Source organism: Elgaria multicarinata, chromosome 2 (genome assembly GCF_023053635.1).
Source record: "Elgaria multicarinata webbii isolate HBS135686 ecotype San Diego chromosome 2, rElgMul1.1.pri, whole genome shotgun sequence".
Lineage (NCBI taxonomy): Eukaryota > Metazoa > Chordata > Lepidosauria > Squamata > Anguidae > Elgaria > Elgaria multicarinata.
Window position 1 is genome coordinate 121,691,695 of NC_086172.1, and position 18,932 is coordinate 121,710,626.

At 41.4% G+C, this 18,932-nt stretch overlaps 1 protein-coding gene and 1 non-coding gene across 4 annotated transcripts in view; both read right to left on the reverse strand.

Annotated features, from left to right (window-relative positions):
* The window catches only part of CKAP5 (cytoskeleton associated protein 5), a 78,143-nt gene that overhangs the window by 15,909 nt on the left and 43,302 nt on the right, over window positions 1–18,932 (reverse strand). For all 3 annotated transcript variants that reach the window (XM_063117489.1, XM_063117488.1, XM_063117490.1), the window contains exons 25-35: window positions 18,407–18,601; window positions 17,937–18,069; window positions 16,356–16,444; window positions 13,537–13,662; window positions 12,392–12,541; window positions 11,803–12,006; window positions 11,155–11,290; window positions 10,126–10,319; window positions 6,431–6,603; window positions 4,326–4,499; window positions 3,301–3,421 (exon numbers count right to left, since the gene is read on the reverse strand). In XM_063117489.1, the coding sequence (XP_062973559.1) occupies window positions 3,301–3,421; window positions 4,326–4,499; window positions 6,431–6,603; window positions 10,126–10,319; window positions 11,155–11,290; window positions 11,803–12,006; window positions 12,392–12,541; window positions 13,537–13,662; window positions 16,356–16,444; window positions 17,937–18,069; window positions 18,407–18,601 (1,695 nt within the window). The remainder of the gene's footprint in view (window positions 1–3,300; window positions 3,422–4,325; window positions 4,500–6,430; window positions 6,604–10,125; window positions 10,320–11,154; window positions 11,291–11,802; window positions 12,007–12,391; window positions 12,542–13,536; window positions 13,663–16,355; window positions 16,445–17,936; window positions 18,070–18,406; window positions 18,602–18,932) is intronic.
* On the reverse strand, window positions 3,131–3,241 carry LOC134393833 (small nucleolar RNA SNORD67). The gene has a single exon (XR_010025117.1). It is a non-coding gene; the product is annotated as a small nucleolar RNA SNORD67 (small nucleolar RNA).

An 18,932-nucleotide genomic window follows, 5' to 3' on the forward strand; every position in this document is an offset into this window, starting at 1 on the left:
GCCTTGAGAGCCTTCTCCCAAAGAACCGAGCGGAGTCGGTCTGCTCGATGTTTCCTGGTCTGTTTTGTAAAGGCCATACAATGATGGCAGGTCTCGACAACGTGCCCTTCACCTAAGCACAATATGCAAAGGGAGTGTCCGTCCGATGGAGGGAGCTTAGCCCCGCACTTTACGCACTTTCTAAACGGTGCTTTTAGTGCCATACAGGCCTCAAGCGACGAAGTCGCTGAGGAAAATCTAAACTACAAAAACTATTATTTTTTTTTTTTTTTTTTTTTATATAGGATAGATAAAGGAGAAGAAAAAACGCCGAAGCGAGAAAAGAAGAGAAAGAATTAGAGTAAAAGAGAGATTTTTAAGACACAAACGCTAAGAGGTTGGTTCTATGGTCTATGCACGATGGCGGACGACGAAGAACTGAGGTAAGGGCGGGAACCCATGGACATGCGCGGTAGCATGGGGGGAGGGGTTCCCGCCAAAAACGTTCCACTCAGCTATAGTAGGTTCCGGTCTGGTCTCTGCGCAGGCGCAAAGCCCATATGTGTGATGCATAGAGACCACGAAGAAGAACCCTTCCATCTCCTCTCCCAGTTGCACCCTCTTGACAGCTCCTTTCTAGATGATCTCCTGTTCTAACAAAGGGGATGACATGGTCAAGTGGAAAAGAGACAAACTCTATAGTGTAGGCACTGCATACAATTGTGAGGAACCCCTTGCCATGCACCTGCAAACAAACCTAGGACCTGCAGGTGGTACCCTGAGAGAGGCGGTGGACTCAGCCAAAAACACTGCTTAGAGTGATCTGTTGTCTTACAATGAGATGAAAACTGGGGCTTAATTTCCAAGAAATGTTAAAATCCCTGCGACAATCACCAAGAACAAATTCCTAGGAATTGGGACATCTGCCTGCTGGTCCATGTTGGGAGAAAATGGGACAGCTGTTGTAGGGCAATCCCCATCTAATGAGTTATAGAGCACATCTTCTGAACCCTATCTAGGGTGTTGCCTGTTTTAGTGTTTAAAAGACCTTCCCCAAACGGGAGCTTTTCAGTTCTTGTTCTAGCTTCCTGGGATAAGCCTGCCAACTTGAGGTAAGTGTATCTGTGAATAGCAAAAGAGTCTGCTATTGCCTTTGAGTTGCAGTCCACCTTATATTGAGCAGTGTTATTTTGTTGTTTAGTTAGATGGCAGGCCTCCACATTTAAGACTCTTGCTATCTCTCTCTGCACCTCTGGTAGGGGTTTAATGAAAATTGCAGCCTTCTATAATAAAAACTGGTATTGTAACATGCAAGCCTCATAGCTGGCAATGTGCTGTGGAATAATGTTTTTGTCCCACAGAATCGAATTTTCAGTCCTTACAATCAGTAGGTGCATTGTTAATCTCTGGCCTCTATATGCTTTCTGCGGTCTCAACAATAATAGAGTTAAGGGCTGGGTGCTTAAAAAAAATCATAGTCCCATTCCTGGGCTTGGCTTATCTAATCATCTGGATGTTGAAGGTGTAGAAGATAGTTTATGTCATGAGTCCTTGAACACCTTTAGCAATGCCAGCAACATAGAATAGTTATCAGGATCAACATGTCTGAATGCACAAGTTCATAGAAGGAGTCATTTATGGGAATCGGAGGTTGCTACATTCTAAGCCCAGAGACTATCTGTTCTGCTATACTCCAATGTAGAGAGAGCCCTGATCCGCCACACCGGGGTCAGAGAAGGATGCAGAGGTTGCCATGAAATTGGCACTGAGTCAGACTGATATTCCTCTAAATCCAAGACATCCCAAAGTAGCAAGACTCAACTTAAATTCTGTGGAAGTTTGAGGACTGACGCTGGGGTGACTGATTCATAGGCAGAGTCCTGACACATGGAAGGTTCTGACCACATCTCTATGATTTCTCATTCTGAGATGGAACCAATGATTTCCAGATCATCCAACAAAGGACTGTCCAGAATGTGCTGCATCTTGTCAAGGACTGTTATAAGCAACTACAGCAGAGGTGATGGTGAAGGAATCCGTCTCCAAACTTACACAGATGAGACTGTCAGTGCAGAGGATACTGGTACCAATGTATACTGCTTCTGTCTGGAGTGAGCTCTGCATCCATCTGCTGTAGGCCCTTCGTCTTCTTTTCGAAACTGAAGATAATTTAGTCTTAGATGTCTTGCTCTTCTCCAGAAAAACAGAATGTCCAGATGTGGGTGGAGGTTGAGGAACTGACAGTCCTTGCCATTTGCCTTCAGTGGATCCCAAACTTGGGATCATTCTGGGAACTGCTGCGAACTCCTCTGGAGGTGTCACCGATGGCAGCATGGAAGCTGTTGGCATGGAACTAACAATCAGTACCAACGGAGACAGACAGTGAACTGGTAGAAAGTCTCTGTACCACAAGAGGCTCCTCAGGGGTTAGTAGTGACATTGGAGGGTTTTGATTTAGAGTAGATGATTTAAGGACCTTGCTCCATTGGCCATTTCTTTGCTGCAGAGTTAACGATTGCATGGCTTGTTCCCAAAGAAAAGTTCTGAGATGTGAAGACCGATTCTGCTGAGCTTGCCTTGTAAAACTCTGATGAACTGAGCAAGTGTCTACAAGATGATTCTCACCAATACAAAAGAGACAGAAGGAATGACCGTTGGTGGGCAGACACTTACTCCCAAAACTGATATACTTGTGAAAAAATGCCTGTAAAGCTACAGGCCTTGAGGTCTTCCTAGTACAACCAAAGGCATGGCACAAAAAACACAAAAAGAGAGTAGAATCTAATCAGGTAGATGATTAAAAAAAAAAGGAAGAATAAATTTAAACTGAAAACTGAGGATGTACTCAGCTCCGAAAATTTTCCTCGAAGAGTGAGCAAGAGAATGTTCCAAATGATGCTGTGGAGGCAGCAATCGAAGTGGAACTGACTGGAAAGATGGGAACCAAACCCATTGAACATGAGGGTTTGAAGTGAGAGTGGGGGCGGGTTTCCTGCTGAAAAAGTGCAGTTTTGAATGTTCTGAAGGTAGTACTGCACAGGCACAGAACCCATAAGTGGAAATGCACAGAGACCATGACGGAAAATTAATCCACCTAGGAGAGGGAGAGAACTCTTGACTAACATCTTCCTTTCCTTCCTCGTTTCAGAGGAGCGAGTCAGATGGCCCCTGTGCACTTGGATTTGTCATCAGGGAAGTGCTGAATGGCGCTTGTGTCACCTGACACTCAGCGCCACCAAATGTGCAACTCATCACTCTCGCAAGTTACTTGGTGACCCCATTAATGTAATGTAGCTGGCAACCAGAAGGAGATCCACTTACCTGTGCTAGAGCTTGGACACTAGTATTGATATCACCACTGGCTACCTGGGAGATAACAAAGTTGATGGTGGAAGCTGTGTTACTGTGCATATCATCAAAGTGTGGAGACACAGCACGGATCCTGAGTGGAGAAAGAATGTTACGGTTTTAAGGTTTAGAAGATTTAATAGTCATTTCTTTGGTGCCTTGGTGTCAAAATGTTAGCAGTAATCTGGCAGCCATAAAACCATCTCCAGCCATTTCAGACTAAGGCATCACCCCAATTTTTACAATCGAAGATCATTGATTTCTTTGGCACTGGGCATCAATCATACTCAATGGGGATGTTTGCACAACATGATAGCCCCCCCCCCCCCCCCCCAGTGAGGCTGTGGTGCATGTGGCACATGTTCAGCCACCCTATGGAGCCCTTTGGAGATTTCATCAGGTCCAGTCCACAAAAAATTAAGCTTCCTTACCCTAATCTAACTCCATATCTTTGCTCTAGCCATTAAGGACTAAAAATACCCATGCCTCCCCCCCCCCACATCCTCATGAGAACAGATACCATTCTCAGGAATCTGAATGTGGCAACAAATAGGTTCTATATCATGTTTAATAATTCATACAACTTTGAATATATTCCTGGTAAGAATTTAGTGAAGGAAGATATAAGCCATTATCTTATTTATTAATTATTAAATTTGTAACTCATATCCTCTGCCTACCAGACGCCTGAGGCAATGTACCAAAAATAAATGAACAAAAACTATTAAAACATCATAAAAAAACAAAACACACACACACACACAAAATACAATAAAATTTTAGACATTATGAAAGAGAAGAGTGCCTAACATTATACAACATTAGAAGCCTGCTGGAACAGAACAGTCTTTACTACCCATCTAAAACAAAGTAATGAAGGAGCCAAACTCACCTCCCTCAGGAGGGAGGTTCCACAATCAGGGTGTTCCTTCATATAGGAGGAGGGAAAACAGACTGAAATACCTTGATTTCCTTAGTAGCCCTCCATCTGTACTCACTTGGGTTCAGGGATCAAGACTGGTTCAAAGATGTCATCCAGTTTGTGTTGGACAAGTGCGGGCATTTCACATCGTACCGTGCCGTTATCATTTTCTATCTCGTCTAGATCCAGCTGAAATTCCCGTGGAACTGAATGCGTTGACTCTGAGTGGCCACTCATGTTACGGGCTTGGCTACAGAAACCAAGAAAAATACGTTTTTACTACCAGAGTTCCACAAACTTATTCACTTTGTCACCAATGGGGGCTGCCCCTCCCACACACCCCAGTTCTCTATGAGCTGCATATAATTTGGGGAAGGACTCTTTCTCTTTCTTCCTGCTGGAATTTTGCAGAATGCCCAACGCTGTGCCAGAGAAGCGAACACTCCCTTCCCCAGGTTCTCTGCAGTGCATGGAAAACATAGGAGAGAGAAGGGGAGGTTTCTCCTCCTGCCCTCTGGGCTTTCGCAGGACTTGGAAGAGGGGAAGGGTGGGGGCGAGTGGGATTGATAGTGACCACAAATAATGACTGGTTATTAAGTCAAGTCAACATTTGTGGACCTGTATTTAAGTCTGAATTCAACAATCCAGAAGTGATAACATTAGCATCCATTGGAATCCCTAGTGGGATTCTTTTTTCAGTATCTTAGCAATTATTTTAATGGTTGGTAATCTGCAACTTTTAGAAAGCTTGCAAAAGAGCTGCTGGCTTCCCCTACACCTATAAGGCCTCGCAACACTGGAGAAAATATGCATGACTGTATCATGCTAAACTGACGTTTAACAATAATATAGTCTTGATGAGTTTCTTTCCTCATACAGAAAGGGAGCAACATAGTAAGTGTGCCCCCATCAAACACAAATCCAAGATTCCAAGACACTTTAAGTGGGTGAATTTTACACCCTTCAAACAAATTCAATTTCCCATAAGCCTATTTTGTTGGGGATTACCTACTAAAAGGTCATAATAGATTATCACATGGGATGGGGTACAACAAGAAACAGTCTGTTTCCAGAAGAGGTTTCAAGCTTAGATTCACATATTAATTTTACTTTGGTCAAGCAGACTTCTATGACTTCCTGCCTTCAACACTCTGCCGCCATATCTGCTCTACAAGATCTTTCAACTCTCTGAAGCAGATCTTCAAGGTGTGCAGGAGGGCTGCAGGGAGAGGAGAAATCCATTCGGACAACTCTATATGTTTTGATGACAGTTGGACACCTTTAGGATACAACCCTATGTGAGCTTCCCAAACAATGGAGCCTGAATAGTAAACGTAACAGCCAAGTGGCCCAAATATTTTACCAGCTATTTAGCAAGTGGCCCAAATATTCTAACAGCTACTTAGCACTGGAATGATTTGAGCAATTTGGTCTGACAGCTAAACTGGCTGACACTAGTCAGTTTTATGGCTATTTCAAAATTTAGCAACAGTAAAACCATCTCTTGGGTTTATAATATTCAAGAAGCTGACTAGTGTCAACTCAGGTTACTCACAATCTATACAGCACCTTTAATTGAAGAAGAGTTCCTATGCAGCATTAGTTTTATCCTTCAACAAAAGTTGAGAGATAAGCCACTTTTATTACTTTTAAAATGGAGATGAGGGAGATAGCAACTTGCCTGACACTGCAGAATGAACTTTAGAGCAAGGAAAGAACTTGAAAGCCAGGCTTTCCAGAATCAAGTTCAACTGTCTGTCCCTGGGCCCCAAGGGCTCTCACAAACCTAAACACACTTATTAGGTATTGTTGCACTGAACCCAATGGGACCTATTCTGAACTATGTTTAGGATTAGGGAACAGGAAAATGAAAACAAAGTTATAAGAGCCCTGCTACCAAGGATTTAGCGGTGAGTACTTACATCCTATAAGTGCGATACATAATTCTGTCCATGGAGAAGCAGTGAAAAAAGGCACAATACCATTTAGAAAGCATTCAAGACACAACAAAACAAATGAAGAAAGGTACAGACATTTTGCTTTGCAGTATTTTTGCAGTTTGTGACACATGCAGACATTGATGATTAAAACAAAAGACAAACACAAGGCAAGAGCAAGGTATGTTTTTAGCACACACTGTGAAAGTGTCAGACAAAGACTGCATTTTGCCACACTACATACTTGAGTTTGGAGGACATGTCTTCAGCTGGCCCCTTCCGCTGCATATTCGCGTTGGCACTGGCACTCTGAATGCGCTGGGGTTTCTCCTCCACCTGCCTTGCTAAAGCAGTGTTTGGCCTCTTAGCAGACCGCTTTATTCGCTCCTCCAACATGCTCATGTCTTTCTCAGAAAGCTGTTTAAGAAGAGCAGCATTTCAGTGTCATGACAGATCTGCCAGCAAGAATGCTCCAAAGCTTTGCTACTCCTGCAAAGTTTTAAGTATACAGTGCTGCTCACCGCAAGGATACTTCCTGTACTCAACAGTTATTCTACTGCTGCTGTTTTGGATTTAGTATGAAGTGTACTGAAACTCCTCTAAGCATGAATTAGGAAGAGTCTAGCATTTAATTAAATTAAACACCAGCACCATCCTCCACAGTGTCAAATAATGCACAGTCCAGTTGGGAAAATGGTTAGGAGTTTCAAGGCAGCAATTCTGGAAAATGAATTACATTTATTTATTTATTACATTTCTGTGCCACCCAACAGCCAAAGCTTTCTGGGTGGTTCATAATAATTTAAATTATAAAATACAAGATGACAAAACATGATATTAACAATTTAAGTGTTAAAAACTACAGTATAAAAATAACAACCAAGTAGAACCCAGCCACAGTGCAAAGATTTAAAATACAACATCAGATTTATAACAGATACTAAAAAACAAAAATGCCTGGGAAAATTAAAAAGGTCTTCACCTGCTGCTGAAAAGAGTGCAGCATAGGTGCCAGGCAAGCCTCTTTTGGGAAGTTCATTACACAACTGGGTTTAACAGCAGAAAATGCCCTCTTCTTAGTAGCCACCCACCTCACTTCCTTTGGTGGAGGCTCCTGGAGAAGGACCTCTGAAATTGATCTTTTGGCCCAAGCCGGTGAATATGGGAAGAGATGATCCTTCTGGTAATCTGGTCCCAAGCCGTTTAAGGCTCTGAATGGACATGGACATGGACTGGCAACCAATGTAGATGGAAAAGTACTGGCATAATATGATTACGTTGACCAGTCCCTATTAACGATCTCACTGCCCTATTTTGGACCAGCTGAAGTTTCTGAATCGTTTTCAAAGGCAGCTCCGCTATAATGTATTGCAGTAATCCAGATGAGGGGTTAGTAGAGAATGGATAACTGAAGCTATGATACATGTCCACATAAGGACGTAGGTGGTATATCAGCCTAACCTGATGAAAAGTCCTCCGGCCCTCCAAGTCCACCTGTGTCTCTAGTATCAATGTTAGATCCAAGAGCACCCCCAAACTATGAACTTGATTCTTTAGGGGGAGTGCAATCCCCTCCAGAACAGGTTGAATGTCACTTAGCCAGGCAGACAAACCACCCACTAACAGTATCTCCATCTTGTCTGGATTGAGTTTCAGTGTACTGGCCATCATCCAGTTCATAACTGCACTCAGGCACTGGTTCAGAATGTCGACAGCCTCACCTAGGTTTGCTAAAAAGGAAAGAGCAAGCTGGGTGTCAGCCGTGTATTGGTGACACTTCAGTCCATGTCTCCAGTTAACCTCCCCAAGCGGTTTCATGTAGATGTTAAACAACATAGGGGATAAAATAGAATCTTGTGGAATCCATGGCTTAGTAGCCAAGGCTCAAGTAATAATCCCCCATCACCACCTTCTGGAATCGGCCATCCTAGTAGTAACAGAACTACTGCAGTGCAGAACCTCCAACTCCAAGCCCAGATAGCCTGCAGAAGGATACCATGGTTGATGGTACTGAAAGCTCTTGAGAGGTCCAAGAGAATCAATAAGGTTACACTGAACCAGATGGTGTGCTGGACACCTCTAGTAATGCAACTGCATTAACAGCATTAACTGTGGTGTTCCAAGCTGTGATGACTTTATCTTCAAAGTGTCGCACAAAATTGTCATACCAGCAGGAAAATCCCCAGAGTCCCCTGGAATCTATCAAAATCCATTAGCCCCCAAGACCATTTTAATGGGTTCCCCACCCTTGCAAAGGCAAAAGGCTGCCAAGATTCTAAATAGGAAGTGATCTGACTATTACAAGGGGATAGATGTTAATCCCAATTTCAGATCCCCCTCCTCCACTCAGTTGAGAAAACCAGATCAAGCACTTGGGCCAATGACACGTTGGAAAGTCCCATTAGTGTCATGGTGGCCATGAAATCCTGAGCTGACCTGGATCCGATGGCCCCACTTCTATCAGCTCAGGCAGGGAGATTGAAGAGTTCCAGATGCCCAATGTAAGATACAAATACTCAAGATCGAATGGACTTTGAAGCCTAACAAAGGAGACAGAATCTCTGTAGACCACATCAACCCTCCCTCCCCGACCCTGTTGGTGCTGTACCAAATACCCAAGAGGACCAAGTTGGGAGAGACTAACCCCTCCAAGATCGCCCACCCAGGCCTCAGTAATGCGCACCAGGGCAGTCCTCTCACCCACAATTAATAAAGGAGATTTTATTTTGGACTGACCTGGCATTCAGCAGCACCATTACCAGACCTGATAGCAAGCTGGTAAAGCAATCAAGAAATTCCAAGGAAGACTGCTTGCTTACAGTTTAAGTCAACATAACATCGAAGTCTACTGAGCACATTTCACGGGATGTTTCTAAAGCTTTATATTTTTGAAAAGTCATGGCTATCCCCTTTGCTTTCTGAGAAGTGCCTAATTACAGACAATATACAAATTATAAACCAATTATTTGCTCAAGCCATAAGCCTTCCATATGGAATAGTGGAGACTCAACTACTTCAATTCCCAACATTATTGCAGGCACCTATATGATAGAGGGTGGCAACCAATTTAACTACAGAGTAACCTCTTAAAAGTGTAACATTTTGGAGGGACATGAAAATTCTTAATATTCCAGTTTCAGTTCTCCAGTATCCTGTACATCCAAAACAAATTACTCCACACTGCTCTATCCAAAAATAGCTAGCATTAGTCGAGCTAACTGAGAGGAAGGCCCATACTGCGTCTGCTTCAGTTCCTTTCAACTATCCATGTAAACTTCAAAATCAATCTACTAATGTTTTCAAGTACTTCTCAATTAACTATATACATTCAGAATGCAGATTAAATTTGTCCACTAAGGTGGCAAGCCGTGCAGGACCTCCATTATGCTTTTTATCACAGTGAGATACCAACCATGCCTGCTACTATTTCCTGAAGTTATGTCCAAATCCTCCACCAGACACCTGTGAATGTTAGTTTTTCAAAGCCTCATCCACTTTCCCCTCATGTTGCCAGAAAGTGAACTTTCAATTTCTATTGTAACTCGCAAGGTAGCATACCTTCTAATCACCTGTATGGCTGGATAACCTTTGGCAGCCCAAGGGCAGAATTCAATTTCGGAGAAGCTCTTAGGGGTCACTTTCCAGTGGTGAGCAGGGCCAAGGGCAAAAGAAGCAGTGCCAAAATGCAAAAAAAAAAAAAAAAAATAGCAGTATATCTTACCTTAAAGCTCTTACAGCAGGTAACTAAGCTTTACAAGAGTCATTTCAACCTTTTTGAATGGAGAAAACAAGATGCAAAAGCTAGAGAACATGTTCTCAGCATTCATTCCATCTGTCAGAAAACATGCTTTACTGTGGTTGTTCATCCACCCTATCGTCTAAGTGACCCAGGAATCATTAAGGATTTTAAATAATACTTGCTCATTTCTATTTACTCACATTTCCAATCAGCTTGAACACCTGATCCCCATGCACATTGTAAACAGTTACAATGGTGTTGAGTGCAGCATTTCTGACAGTGTTGTCCCTGTCCCCAATGTGAGTTGCCATTTCTTTTAAGGCTTTGCCTGGAGTTGGTTGACACACATTCATGCCATATGATTCAACTAGACACCCCAACTCTTCCAAGCACTCTGAGGAAAAAACAAAAACAGACATCCAATAAAACAGAAGGCTATGCCCATTAGGTGCATAAAGATCTGCAGAAGAAGAGACCTGCCAATACTTGATTATCCAAAATTCAATTTATAGTGAAGGATAGTAAAATTAAGCTCATTTGTAATAGGTTTGTTTTCAGGGGAAAAGATAAAAGAGTGTCTGCTTGAAAGAGTCAACTATTACATCCCAACCAAGAAACAAAAGGAGGTAAGTAGGTCACACAGATTGCCTACCTACTCTGGTCTCATAACCCTTCCCAAGAGCTGTGTGGATAAAAGGCAATGCTATACATGACTACCAAAGGCACCATGTGAATGTGTTGCCACAACAAGAGCTTTAGTCTCATGACATAAGCTGAGGCATGTTCGCTGCTACACATGTCCATCATCAGTTCCTCAAATGTTTTCAAGGAAGCATTCCTTAACAAACCCTCTCTAAACTCCATATCAAGACGTTCAAATTCTTATCACCTGTGCTTTAAATCATAATAATGGATTTCCATCCTATTACAGATGTCAATTAGTTTACCAATGCCAGGATGGTAGTGTTCTCATTAACACTAAGCATTTGACATACATTTAAGCTTTAATGTAATTAATAGAGTCTGTATATTTTGCTTTTAATTTCTTTTGTCTACAAACTTTGTTTTCTACAAACATCTGTATTTATCTGCCAACTAAGGAGTCTACTTCATGCCAGTCCACAAAAATCACTTATAGGTGCTACTTCGTGCTTTTTTGCAAACGTATTGTAAGCATATCCTGATCTGTAGTACATTAGTGATGAGGAACTTTTGCTACAGCTTCTCACCTGCCCTCTGTTTTGAGTTCTTTGACTTTGTTCCCTCCATGATAAGAGTGAACATCTTGCTGGCTGGGTAGACAAGGCACATCCTGTTCAGAATGGCACGTACATCCCTGCGGATAACATCTTTTGGTTCCCCAACCTAAAAGGTGGAAAAGAGGAAATATTTGGAGATTTACAGAAACCAGAAGAAACCATTAGTATTTTTAGCCTGAGGGAGATGACCCCTAGCCCGCCCCACAGCCATGTCATTCTTCAAAACAAGCTGTCTTCTAGTAGGCAGAATAGGAGAGCATCCCAGGTGTCTGTACCACTAGACAGTAACAAATAAGGGAAGGAACCATCAGCATTCTTAGCCTGTGAGCACAAAAAAGAAACACACTCCCCTAGTGGAAGTTGCTACCTTGCTGTGAGTTACTCCTCTCATTTGCTCTGTCAAGGCAAGGCTTATATAAATCAGAATCTTCGTTCCTGCTGGCTGGAAGAGTAATGGTCTTCCAGTTCCAGTCCTGACCACTGGAGGGCCTAGACAGAGCTCTGCTCCATCATTGTTTTTCAATGTATTTTGTGAGTGACATGACTCATTTTTTCCCTCTATAGCCACAGCTTGGGGTCATGGTAAAGCAACTATTCAGCTTTGCCAGATTTGGATACCTTCAGGATAAGGTAGGGGATGAAGGAGGTGGCCTCATTTTCAGTAAGATGATACTCTTCTTGGTTTAACATGGTGAAGAGCAGCTTGAGGTACTCCAGGACCTTCATCAGGACACTTGTGTTGGTGTCAAAAAACCTCAGAGTGAGCCACTTCAGGATCAGATCCAAACAGCTGATAACTCCATCCTTTTCACTTTCCAAGTGCTTGAGAGAAAGCAGACTGCAGTGTTATGTTTTGACAAAAAGAGGCAGCATTTCCAAGAAAACAAAGCAATCTGATTAACCAAATGTTTACCAGGTGGTTTTCCTGGTCATCACAGGTACTGAAGATGGCTGCATTGTGCATGCATAATAGTTACTTGCATCAGCTCTTATCATTAACCACATTTCATACACCTGTTGCACAGTGCCTTAATGAGAAAACTGGGAGGCCAATACTAATTGCATTGTTCTTCTGAGAATATTATGTAGGGCTCTAAATTGAAAAGAGTGATTCCAAACTTGCTTCGCTCAGGGAAACCTTTACATTTCCACCACCAGTGTTGCTGCTATTTCCCTTTATTTCCCACCACAAATCCATTCTCCTCACCTCAACCATTACGCTAAGAGCTTTGTTGTGGTGTTGAAAATCTGCATGAAACATCTCGTCTTGTAACCACTTGGCAACACAGCTGGACATCTGAGTCTTCAGTTGCTCAATATACTCATCACGAGGAGTAGTGAAATTCCATTTCAAAACCTACGGGTAAGGGGAAAAACAACATTCTCTAGTTTAGTAGTAGCATGTCCATGAGGAAAGAGACTGCTTAATTAAATATATATACACCCTCCATGATTTACTTGTGGGTTCTTCAACATGGTACTCATGGACATCACTGTGCCTGTGCACACCTCCCTTAACAACTGCTAGGTTCCCTGCCTGTTCTGATTTAAAAACCACACACAAACGAACTGAGAAACCGGCATGCTGCAAAACGAAGTGTCAGCCTACAATGCAAACTTATTTTCTAAGAATGCCTCTGGGCTTCACAGGCTTTCTTAGAAAATAAAATCAGTGCGTGGCTGCAGACCAGTGCTTGGTTTTGAAGTGTGCCCAGCCACCCAGAAAAAAGAAAAAGTTAAGCTGGGAGAGGCTGGAAATGGTCTTGGGGGCTTAGTGGGGAGAGCAGGAGTGGTTGTTTGGCCTATGAACTGGGTGTATGTTTTGCTGGGCTCTTTTTTTCCTTTCCTTTTTAAAAATGGGCTGCCTGTGTGTTACGCTTAGGGCTTTTTGTGTGTAGCATGTGTTTTGCCTGCTTTTTGTTTTGTGTGTGTGTGTGTGTGTGTGTGTGTGTGTGTGTGTGTGTGTTTTCATTCTAACTGAATTTATTTGTCACATCTAAGATTCAGAAAAAGACAAAGCACGAGATGAACTTACGAATTCTGTACACTTACACAAATATACTACTGTCCATTGAATTGACTGACCCATCCACATTATCAGCATCCCTTTAGATCCCTAAAACCATTACAGTAATTATTCTTAAAATTAAGGACATGTAACTTGAAATGGCTTCTGTGTTACATAAACAAAAGTTATTGCCTATGAAAGATGCACTCTTATAATGCTTTGCCAAACATCCTCAGGAACTAACCCAGAGACTAATGGGTACTACATCAAAGCAAATGTGTGCTCAGAATAATAATGATTTTCCAGCATAGTCCTGGAGAACAGGTATTGCTCATTTCTCTTACCTTTAATCCTTTTTCATCTTTCATCCTCTGCTCTTTCCCATTTGGGACTAAGATAAAAACTGGACCAGATCTGTCATCATCTTCCTTCAGGTTAGACTTGCTTGGTACCTTCTTTCCCTGTATGCCCTAAAAGAAGCAAAATGGTGAGTATACTCCTCCAAAATGAAGCTCCAATGGCCTAGTTTTAGGCTACAATCCAATACACACTTACCTGGGAGTAAGTCCTATTGAACGCAACAGGACTTACTTCTGAGTAGACATGTACTGAATTGTGCTCAAAGCAAGCTTTACTTAGAATAAAATCTATCCCTTTAGCATGCAAGGCTAATCTCACCCATAAAGAAGTTGTGTTAGAATGTGCACTGATGCCTTCAAGTGTAAGTCTTAGTACTGTGAAGAGAAAACCCTACCACAGTGCACAATAGTTTTTAGTGTAGTAAGTGTATAAAATGTCAGCGCACCAGTCATTACAAGTGGTATCCAATGATTACCTGTTTGATAGATCTGTTCTTTGTCAGACTGCTATTGCCTTTGGTAAGGCTTGTATTAGCATCAGAATGCTGAAACAAGTCATAAAACACTCAGTGGTTAATAGCAGGCTCCAAATCATACCACTAAACACTGAAATCCCAGACCAACTATTATGCTACATCAGCAGGAAGGAGAATATGGAGCATCCATTGCTATGTGCAAATTTGCCACACCTGCATATGCACTCCATATTTATGAAGTACTAAACATATAAGAGTACTGTCATTTTAAATGGCATTTGCATGTCAAGCCTGAAAAAATTGATGTATATTCCTCCACAATAGATAATATTCACAAAATAGCTTAGATGCTTCTGTCCTGAGAAAAATTTGCATCCTTTGTCTATTTGAGGCATAGAATCCTGACAGCAAACTAGTGTTAGCATCTGCTTTAGAATGGACAGGCAGATTTCTTGGGTTTCATAATTCAAGAATAGTAATTAATTCACAGTCTTTCCAATAACCTCTACCACTTCTTAAAGTACTCTGGGGGCGGGGGGAATCTTATTTAGCATGCTTTACAACTTCAAGATTTGCATGAAGGCATAAAGGGTGTCAAAAGGACAGAGTGAACAAATTCTCCCCCCACTTTGGTTCAAAGCTAAGCTTCTTCAGCTTTAGGCACTGCAAGGAACTAAGGTCTTTTGAAACAGTCTGCTTACCAGGCTGAATGGATTTTCCCTGCACCCTCTTAAGAAGAGAGTGAGTGAGGGCTTCAGTACCATCCACCCCTCTATTCTCTTCACACAGAGATCCAATTCAGATATAATGCTAAACTATGGTTTAGTATTATGGGAACAAACCTGTATGCGTCTTAAGCACATACAGAAGCTTTCAATTTTCTCTTTAGAACAAACCACAGTTCCCCATGACATCTGAACTCAAGGAACTATGGTTTGTTTTAATGGTGATTAGTTAAAAAAAGTCAGAACATTCAACCATTAGAGGGGAGCTCATGAGCTTGAGCTCATGAAAACATATTCCCTTAATGCAAACCATGGTTTAGCCTAACATCGAAAACATGTCAAGAACTACAGCCTGTTAGGAGAGCATACCAAGAAAAGGTAGAATAGATTTGGGCTCCAGTAGTAATCATTCAGAAATTAACCAACCACAACTGCCATTTAAAAGTTATGAGTGCCAGGTAGCTGCTCTGATTCCAACTCCTATGAGCCCCAGCCAGCATGGCCAACAGTCAGAAATAATGGGAGTTGTGAGTCCAATGACAAATGGAAGGCAACAGGTTGCCCACTCCTGCCATAGCAGCTCACCTTAGGAAAAAGGAACATTTCCATTTATACCTATCTATACTATGTTCCAGTCAAGCTAATATCTTTTCAACAGAGCTATAAGTAATCCAAAGCAATCAGTGAACTTTGAAAGGAGCACTTATCACCTGCACAAACGTAGTGGCCATTTAATTAGGGAAAGGATTTTCTTGATGGAAAGGAGAGAGAAGATCCTGAAGTGGATGCAAAGTATCATAGCAGCCAAAAGTTCTTCAGGACTCCCCTCCCCTCTCACCATCTCCTTCTTTTATCACCAAGGTTTCTTTCAATACCAAGCACCTTCTCTGTATTGTAACTGTATTCACTCCACCAGTTGTCTCCCCCTCAAATGACGCCCTTCAACTGCATTACAAGAGGGAGCATTAATTAATGTAAACAAATAAACCTGCCTTATCCCAAGTCAGATCATCATTCTGTTTAGCCACAAGATGGTGAGCCCTATTGGCATCATCTTATTTATTTATTACATTTCTATACCGCCCAATAGCCGGAGCTCTCTGGGCGGTTCACAAAAATTGACCTTTTCAAGGACTTTGGCAAAGCAACTCTTAGCTCAGCTACCTTACATCTCTCCCATCTTTGTTTTTTTTAATTGAAGAGGTTTCAGATTTTCATCATAAAAAGCATGCATTTCCACTAAAAAGCTGTTTCGAATATACAGCACCTTCCTCTCTAGCCTACAAAATATCCATAGTATTCAACTGCCCCCACACTACAGAAAGGGAGTCATTTAATTACCATGGACACCATCGGTCTTTATGAAACCATTTCACAGGCCCTGATGAGCTGGTGATATATAAGCTACAGAATTTGGAGACTTTTTGTTGCATTTATATTCACAAACATTAATAGAATTCACTCGACTAATGTCTAGAATACTTCCTAGGGGGTATGATGGGACATTTCAAAATTATACTACTGTTACACAACATATTATTATCGACTACAACTATCTAGAATCAATGCCATCCACTATTTTCTTTGAGCTGAAATAATTTACCTTGGTTTTAGGGGCAGTTCCTCCTGCTTTGGCCTTTTTAGCATCAGGTTTAGTCTCCATAGTACTGGATGAAAAATCTTCACCAGAACCTTAGGAACAAGAGATGCAACACAGTTTAAACTAAACAATAAGGTTCGGATTAAAACCAACATGTAACAAGTTCTCCACTCTCTCATGAGCTTTAGCTTTGTGTTTCTCAACGAGATACCCCACATGCAAATTGTTTTTGAAACCAAGGTGACTTTTCAAAGTAATTTTTAATATGGAAAAAAGAGGTCTTCTGTTCAAATAAAAAAGATAAGGTATATCAAGGAGTTTATTTAGTTACTGTATTTCTATACCAACTTTATGGCACCAAACAAGGTGGTTTACAAAATATTCAGAACATAACATAGACAAATAAAAACGAAGTAAAACATTAAAAATGAAAGCAAAATCCCTAAAGCAGTTCTTTGTCACTAGCCACAGATTTAGTTTCTAAGGAAACTGTCACTACAAGACAATACAGTCCCTTTATTATTATTATTATTATTATTATTATTATTATTATTATTATTTATTTATATAGCACCATCAATGTACATGGTGCTGTACAGAGTAAAACAGTAAATAGCAAGGCCCTGCCGCATAGGCTTACAATCTAATCTCTCTAGATCCCTCTGAAGCAGCAAAAAGTACGTTCTAAAGTTTTACATAAACACTACAGCAAGAATCCAACCCATCATATATCTAAGAGCAAATTGCCCCACCATTACTGTTTCTTATCCAGAACACAAGAAAAATGCATTAGATAATACTGGGAATTAAGCTGGCTCCTTCGGCTAAGTATACTGGCAAGAAGCACACTCTTGATATCTGACCGTTACAAAAGTCAGCAGATGTCATACATATACAGATTTTTCACTCCTCTTGCAAACTGGATTTATTCTGGGTAGAATCCTGAGGCAGATCTCCCAGTTTTTTATTCAGATAGTATAGGGAGGAGCAGTGACTGAGTTCAGACAACATGCCTCCACAAGCTGCAGCGCCTGTGGGCACCAGGTTGTATATGCAACCCCCACTTGGGGTTGCTGTGTCGTGTGGACTTGGCAAGCACGGTTCAAGTGAGGGTTAAACAACCCTCATGGAATCTGTTTTAAGAATGTGAGAATTGTTTAACCCTTGCATAACCCATACTTGCCTGGTTTGCGCAACATGACAACTCCTGAGTGGAGGTTATAGATTTAAAGTGAGAGCTACACAGCCCTGTTACATATGTGAGAAAAACAAAAGCCCTTTCTACTTTATCGGATCTGAAACAAGCATAGAAGCAGTTCAGATAGCTCTAAAAATGGCTGAATCTTTGCCCAACAGGAAACCATGACCATAAGATTATCTTGATTCCAGAGTTCTCTTCTACAGCCAGTTAACTACTCTAGTAACCCGTGGTGCTTTAGTTAAATCCTACTATTTACAATCCCCTAAGTTCTGTCTTCACTCTTAGCTGGTTTATAGATATATTTGTTCACAATGGAATCTCAATCCATCTAAAAATTGGGGTTCTCTCAAAAAGAGCAAGACAATGGGATGACGAAAGTTTACCTGATGCAGTTTGAGATTTGGCTGCAGCTGCTCCTACTGCTCTGGAAGATGTCTTAGCAGGTGGAGCAGGTTTGGCAGGCATATTGGCTTTGGCTTTTTCAAGCATGGCCAGTACTTGGTCTTTGGAAGCTGGCTAGAGAATAAAAGTAAGAGCTTGAAGGCACCCATGTCAAAATGCATGTAATAAGCAAAATGGCTAAATGCTACATTTCTTTTACTTTGCAAGTCACTACATGGACAAGTTTCCTCAAACAAATATTCCTCTGGATGTCAACATAAGGGAAAGAAGATGGCGATTATATTCTGAGTAGTAGCTAGATTGTAAATCTATGTCATCCAATATGCAGAAGTTGTTAATACTTCCATGTTAATAATCAGATTTGTGCAATCATTAAAACCATTCCATAACTGGTTTAATTTATCAGAAACTCACTCACATATCAGAAATGTACTTGCACATATGCTCATACCTTTAGCTTGCCAGTGGCTTTGGACATCTTCTCAAACCCTAGATGCATCATAAAGAACGGCAGGGCATCTTGTGCCTTTTTTCGGACATCACCATTTCGATCCTCCAGGCAAGCGTACAGGTGTGGCACACATAAAACCAGATCTGATGGGACAGTACGGAGTGTGGGCAACTTTTCAGCCAGCCAACCTAAAAGCTGAAACAAAGCAGAGATCCCTTGTAACTGCTGAAAGTGATAAGACTTTGGATATACTAAGCAGGGACTAAATTGTACAGAGATGGGTGCACACACACTAAAAGTGATTCTAGGGCAGCATATGGAGAAAGCTTACCACATCTATTTATAGTATATATTGATATGTGAATATCTAGGACTGCCAACATTACAAAAAACATTCATCTGGGAGCACAGGTATTTTCTAATATCCCAAGTTTTTCACAAAATTCTCAGCATTCTCTTTCCATGCCCTACAAAACATTTCTCAAATGTAGCCACTGGAGCTTCCCCAACTTAGTACTCTCCAGAT